The sequence below is a fragment of the Pholis gunnellus genome, assembly GCF_910591455.1.
Source record: "Pholis gunnellus genome assembly, chromosome: 3".
NCBI classification, from domain to species: domain Eukaryota; kingdom Metazoa; phylum Chordata; class Actinopteri; order Perciformes; family Pholidae; genus Pholis; species Pholis gunnellus.
The window spans coordinates 8,614,737-8,622,000 of record NC_136529.1 but is presented as its reverse complement, the minus strand read 5'-3'; the positions used below and the strand labels follow the sequence as shown (position 1 = coordinate 8,622,000).

At 42.2% G+C, this 7,264-nt stretch overlaps 1 protein-coding gene across 1 annotated transcript; it reads right to left on the bottom strand.

Moving 5' to 3' along the window:
- Positions 1-379: 379 nt before the first annotated feature.
- Positions 380-6,113, bottom strand: cyp24a1 (cytochrome P450, family 24, subfamily A, polypeptide 1; the record flags this gene model as incomplete). The annotated part of the gene is made up of 12 exons (XM_079186628.1): positions 380-500; positions 1,152-1,263; positions 1,359-1,556; positions 1,669-1,747; positions 2,575-2,741; positions 3,323-3,468; positions 4,260-4,371; positions 4,680-4,771; positions 5,142-5,235; positions 5,323-5,416; positions 5,503-5,693; positions 5,856-6,113. The coding sequence occupies 11 exons, from the start codon at positions 6,111-6,113 to the stop codon at positions 1,153-1,155; spliced, it is 1,542 nt and encodes a 513-aa protein (XP_079042754.1). The 3' UTR covers positions 380-500; position 1,152.
- Positions 6,114-7,264: the final 1,151 nt, after the last annotated feature.

Here is a 7,264-nt window from a genome sequence, read left to right as displayed (position 1 = left end):
AGCTGTAAAGACTCCAAATCACCCAAATACTTTAACACCAATTGTTTAAAAAAACAACAAAAAAAAACAAACAAGGCAGACGTGGCTTTAATACATTTATGAATTTATTTAGTGAATAAAATATGTCTACATAAAAACAATGTACAATATGATAATAGCACTTTATATACACAATGAAAAATATACATATGCATGATATATATATACTAACTATTAAACAAGGAAAAGAAATAGTTAGACATTTACATACACAGCTGCCTTGGTACAACATTCAATTTGTACATGACAGCTGGTATTTTGGTCAGTCATTATTCGTCATAAGTAATAGTTTTAAATAGGTTTGAGGTATTTATGGCACGATTACATGTATAATAATGTCTGTCTTTTAATCTATTTACAGAGCAGCAATACAAGGAGTCACTGAACCATCAGGGCCTCGACAACAGAGGTATCATCTTTCTGTCACTACGTCCACAAGAGTTGAATATGGAGCCTGAGAGCTGAGGGAAAGAAGAAATAATGAATTAGTGTGAATGCCACAGTGTTGAGAAATCTAGATTAAAGAAACAAACTTAAAGAGTTTGACATTTTGGATGATACATGTATTCACTTTCTGGTAGAGAGTGAGATAACATTTATACTACTCATATCTGTACAGTAAATACTGCAAGCAGCCAGTTAGCTTAGCATAGAGACTGGAAACTGGGAAACTGCTAGCCTGGTTCTCTTCAGTACAGTAGCTCAAATCAACACATATCGTCCGATACAAGTAAAAAAAAAACTAAAAAAACACGATGATGACGTTTTACCGGGCGTTAATTTTATTTGGCTGCTTCTAGTAACTTACCAGAGTCTCCTCTGGTTGCCTGGCCACTGTTCAGAGCTAAGAAATAGCCCGAACAAATAACCCCCAAATTATTAAAGAAATAATGTTTTAATTAGTGAGCTTTAGTGGTGGCACATTTGACAGACCCAGGCTTCCAATGTCAGTGCTAAGCTAACAGGCTTTAGCTTCATAGTTAATGGACAGATGAGTTATATCAATCTTCTCGTCTAACTCTTGGCCAGAAAGAGAATAAGCACATTTATACGAGTCAAATGTTTGTTTATAAAAAAATAAAAATGGAGCTCTAATAGAGAGATCTCCTTACCTCATCTCTTAATGAAGGCAACAGGAAGTTCTCTGTTGGGGACCAAAACTCCTGAATGGATCATGTCGACCGGCTTATCATCTGTAGCCACGACCTCATAGTCTCTCACCAACTGTAAGAAACACAAGAGTTTGATTTGATAAGTCGATTAAAGCTTCACGAACAATCGGTCCGATTGTCTATAAACTAAACTTTGTCTGATCTTACCCAGCACATGGCCAGCTGTAGCTGCAGCTCTGCCAGCCGGCGGCCGATGCACATCCTCTTTCCGATGCCGAAGGGAACGTGGGCGAAGGGGTTGATGGCGTTGTTCTCCCGCAGCCAGCGCTCAGGTTTGAACTGCTTCCCATCATCAAAGTACTCCTCGTTGGAGCCCAGTACATGGGTGTTTATCATTAAAACCGTCTGTAAATGAAGGAAAATCACAATTTAAGCATTATTACATCAGTCAAATGTAAATTAATACAAGAATGTAATCTGCTCATGTCAGGTGTATGTTAAGAACTAAGCCACTTACCCCTTTGGGAATCGCATAATCCCCCAACACAGTGTCTTTGTCCAGAGTCCTGCTGGTGAAAGGGACTGATGGCGATAACCTGTAAGCACATGGGAATACGGCCTCAGTGACACTACGGTAAAGCATGACACACGTAGCTAAGCCGTTTAACGGGAGTTTAAAGTACTCCTGATGCTTTTCACTGTGTAACATGCGGTGAGATATAATCTCCAATCAGGGGTCATATACATTCCCTGTGTGATGTGGTCATGGCATTATCCTTAATCATGTTAAGCAACTTGGGACTGCACGAGAAGAAGGGTAGAAAGTGGTCATGCATGTGATTTTTGCCCCTTAATCTCCGTGGTAACCCACGGAGTGAAATCAGCCAGCGAGTCTGACAGGAAATTAATCAGTCGGATGCTACAACCTTTTTATTACCCGACCATGAGCTGTACAGCCCGGGTATGTATGGTATAGTCACATCTATAGGCGTGTCTTTCGACTCTGTGCTGCATGGCTTGTGTGTCATATCAGATTTTTTAGAAATCAAGACCTCACCATCATTTCATTTATGTCCTGTTACTAATTGCTGCTCTGCATGTTTGCATGCGTCATAAAACTACTAATCCGTGTTGCTTCCTTGCACAAGTAAATGTACTGAACAGTGGACATTGTTTACGTATTAACTTTGCTGTTTTCGTGGCGTCTTCCGTCTGTATAATTTATCAAATGAGCCAGCTGGCGAACACATAATGTGCCATGTCCTTATAAATAGATAAATGAAAATAGTTGGACATATACTGCTTTTGGAAGTCACTGCAGGGTATTGCCTGCTTATCATTTTCTCATAATGTGACTGCAGTAGCAGCCAGGAGCTTTTTGTAGCGGTTCTATTCTCTACACCATGACCCTGTCGTACTGTACCTCATTGACTCCTTGAGGCAGGCCTTGAGGTAGGGCATGCTCTTGAGGTGCTCTCCACATGGGTCCTGGCCGGGAGCAACCACTTCTCTAATCTCCTCCAGCAACTTGCTCTGGGCAACAGGGTTACGCGACAGGTTGAAAATAGCCCACAGCATACTGTTGGCGGTCTGAGAAATGTAAACACAGGGAGAGAGAGAAAGAGGGAGAGTGGGAGGGAGCGAGAGAGAACGGAGATGTCACTTATTGAGGCAGCTACTATAAGTGCATTCCTCAGTGGGGTCCTGAAGGGAGCTGAGGAATGTTTGGGGTCCCTAAAGGGCCCCTCAGTTACATCACATTCATTTTCCGCTTTAGAAACACTGTAAATGCAGCACCTGTTTGTTTTAGAGGCTGAACAGTTTATTTTTTTCCTTTCCTTACTCAAAAGGTAAAACATTTGAAAGGTTAATCCCCGTTCATAACTATATGGCGCTGTTAAGTGTTAAGAGCATTAATTGTAAACAAACGCTGGCGACCATCTTGTGATGGGACCCTACCGGGGGGGTGCCTAATGGCCCCTTCGCCATTTCCTAGCCCCCTTCTGCTGGCGCCATTTAAACTCGTCAACAATCTGTAAAGTTTTGAGACTGCATCTTGCACCGTGGCAACAGGAGAGCGGTATCAATCTTCTCATCTAAATTAAGCGTATTTCTCAAATATCAAAACTATTCCTATTAAATGTGTCTTTGAAGTACAAAACGTTGCTCACCGTCTCAACTCCTCCGATCTGTAGCTCTGTGATGGATGCGTACAGCTCTTCCTTTGAGAGATTGCCCTGGTGTACGATGTCCCCGATCAAGTCATCCGGATCTCTGTCTGCGTTCTTCACCAGCTTCTTGTCTATATAGACTTTGGCTGAGGAAACATGAAAATAGTAAAGATGTAAAGATGTCAGCGATTTGGCATCATGTTCCTTGGAACCTGATCATTTGGTTTGTTTGGAGTTGAATCAGACCTTGTGCTGAAACAATAAGTCGATAAATTAATTGAGTGAAATATTTGCAGAGTCCAGCTTCTCCGACATGAGGATTTCTCTTTTCTCTGCTTTATATCATTATAAAAAGTATTTTTACTTTCGACAGTAGGTCGGACAAAATGAGACATTTCAAGCCTTCGTCTTGGTCTTCGTCGTAGGACATTTTTGTAAAATGTTCTGACATTTTATAGATCGAATAATATTATGTGTCCAATGTTGCAGTGTTTGTCATCCGGATCAAGTTACATCTGCATTAAAGTCATTTTCTTTGCGTTTTCCTTCCTCTGTATGATTCATACATCAGATTGTATGAGAGTTTGGGCATGGTGTCTTATCTATCATACGGGCATTCAAGAGGGCACTTTTTTTTTTATCTGAACAACGAGTTACAGCACAATCAGCATCATGCTCTTCCTCCACAACAAATATTTGGAAGATTTCTCCCCCTCAGGTCACACGGTTTACTATGACTCTGGCTGCCGTTTACTCAGAGTACCAAGTACACAAAACACCCTGAGGCACTCGGTTCAAACCCCCCCCCCCCCCCCTCCCTCCCTCCCTGTCCTCTCTATCTATCCTCTGGCTGGAACTGAGCTCAAACTGTGATGCAACTTTGTGAAATGAGAGTGATCTGTTTTGCAGTGTAATATTCATTTGCGTGTGTTTGTACCTGTGCTGAAGATGCTGTCCCACGCTGCCGTGTGGTCCTGCCACGTTTTGGTGTTGAGGTTCTTGTGGAGCGCCACCGGCGTGACCATCATCTTGCCAAACGTGCTCATCATCTGCACAGATAAGACAAAGAGGGCAGAGTGTTCACATCTATTGATCTCACACTGAAATTCTTTGATGCAATTAAGTTATCAAGATTTTCAGTTTCTTGCACCCTCTGCCCTGTGAGACCTTTGTGAGTCTCATCGCCTCCTGACTGTGGATGATACTGGTTTGACCCAGTAATCCCAGCAGTGACCAGCTGACCTCATGCTTGAGAGGAACCTGATGAACTACGGTGTTTCTAACGGCTCATCGTGTCACAGATCGTCCCGGCTGCCCTCTCCCATTGTTCACACTACGAGTGGAGCAACGTACTTACTGTTTTCACGGCAGTGATGAAGTTCATGGCTTCCTCGTTGACTTCATCCTGCAGAAGACCAAATCTCTTGTCGTAGAGGACGAGGCAGATGGCTGAATGACAAAGAAAAGCAAAGATTGAGACTCAGAGCCTGAGATGAATGTATATACAGATTCAGTAAGACTTGAACATGTTTTGATATTGCTATCTACTTTTAGGTATCACAAATGATCTACTGGTCCATTTTCTTTTATAAAGATGAAAGTTAAATAACACGGCATGTGTATAGAACTGTTATGGCAGCCATAATGACTTCTGTGAAAGCAAACTATATTTTTGAACATTTGATGAAGTTTTGTCCCTTTTTTTACACATTTTATGGATTAAACATTATCGAGACAATAATCAGCAGATTCGTTGATAATTAAAATAATCCACTTGCAGCCCAAATTATTAATTTATGCATAAAATAGTTGAACTTACTCTCAAACGACCATTTATTCAGCTCGAAGTACAAGTTCTCGATCTTCCCATCGACGTTTTTTTCCTCAATTCTGCCAACGAAGTCCACCATCACCTGCATTTACGGTCAAAAGCTGTCAGGCATGGATCATAAATACGATTATAAGCACTATACGTGCGATATATTTATTAAGCGTCTTACCTCGTTTATTTTGCGATCGAGCTTCACCACCTCTTTCGGTTTCATGAGTTTCTGCTGAAAAGCGCGCCTCACTCTCTGCCAGTCTTCCCCCTCCCTGCAAATACAACCGGCTTTAAAACAATTGTGACCCCATTAAGTTAAGCTGCGTCACCTTCTATACGAATAAACAAGTGTACTTACAGAATGAGGAGTCCGTACGCCTCGCCTCTCATGTCTCGGTACGCTGTCCAGGGTTTGATCGCCAGTCTCTGAGGGTAATTCCCCTCCTTCCTGTAGAGCGCCTCCAGCAAGCAAGGTGCGCCGATGTGCACCGACTCAAAGGTGCCCAGCTTCATCCGGAAAATCTTTCCGAATTTCTTATGATAATCAATCTAAGACAAACATTGTAAGTGTCATTAATCAAAGTCATTGATTTCAAATACATGCAACGTCGTTTCTGCTCGTTAAAAACAATTTTAGTTGCGGCGACAGTTTAACAAAAATAGGCTGCATTTCCTTCGTAAAAGTAGACAACGTCATTAATGTTACTGTACCAGCGCCTCGTGCTGTCTTGCCAGACCTCCTTTCCGGAGGACATCTATCAGACTGCCGATGATCGGCCAGTTGGTGGGTCCGGGGATCGCGTCCAGGCTGCGCGCTCTAGAGGCAGCGTGCGGGCACTGCGCAGCCTCCACAGCATCCTTCCCCTCCAGGACGCACACAGAGGATGTCGGTTTGAAGTGCTGCAGCCCGACGGACTTTTTCTTCAGAAACTCGACAATCTGAGGAAATTTTTGGATCTGCGCCCTCATCCTCAAACTTGTAGATTTGTTTGAGGGGAGAAAAAAAATCGGAATAATTCAATGTTCAATATCAGCTCTTTTTTTTTTATCATGGGGAGTTTCTCGTTTCTTGGAAGTGTCACACCTTACCGCGATATATATACCCTGAGAGTGTTTATTCGTAACGTGCACTGAACCAATCAGCGACCGGACCTGCATGGTGTGGCTGTCGGGCCCACCATTCATTTATCCACGCTGGAAGGATCGTATGACCCCAGATAGACAGAGGAAGTGTGTGCCCCCCCCCCCCCCCCCCCCCCCTTTTATAAATAAACACACGAGCCACATTGGAGGTGACACGGTTCACTTGAACCGTGTTTCAGAGCGACCTGCGATTTAAAGAAACGAAACTTTGGCAGAGCAAATACTACTGCCACACTTCTGCTCCGTGGACAAATATTTGACAGATTGCAGCCTCTGTGTGTGCGCGTGTTTGCTTTATTTTTTTTGAGTGTGTGTTCTTTGTAGAAGGGTAAAGTGGGTGCACATTTTATTACTATTTACATTAAAAACCTTATAGAGTACACGTTCGTTCACAGGTTACTGCCTTATCTTAGCAGAATTATTAATACATGGTGATCCTCAGAATCACGTCATTCAGGTTTCCATGTGGCCTCTTACAATAAAATCTAATTGCAAAACTATCTTACATAAATGCACATAAAGCAACCAGGAATAGAATAGAAATATAAAAATCCTCCATTTAAAGAATTCTGTTAATCAGCTTTTGATATCAGCTTGGTACGAGTTGTTTATCTACAGAGAAAACACCTTCTTGATATCTGACCCTCTCACCCCCATACACTCATGGCATGACTTAAATAACATGTGCAGGGGCCCCGTGTTGTAAAAGTTCTCATTCACAGACTCTTGGGTGGCATCTGAACAACCGACTGAACGAGACCATCACCCCCATTTTGTTTCTTTAATTCATACAGTGACTTCCTTTGGTTTTTGAATGGATTAAAAATATATAAATTATTGATTAATGAGCTTTAGATCTGCTGATAAACAAATTGGTACTTTTAGACAGAGGTTAGCCATTTCCCCTCTATTTCCAGTGTTTATGCTAAGCTAACTGGCCGCTGCGTCATATACCGTATACATTAGAATGGTTTTGA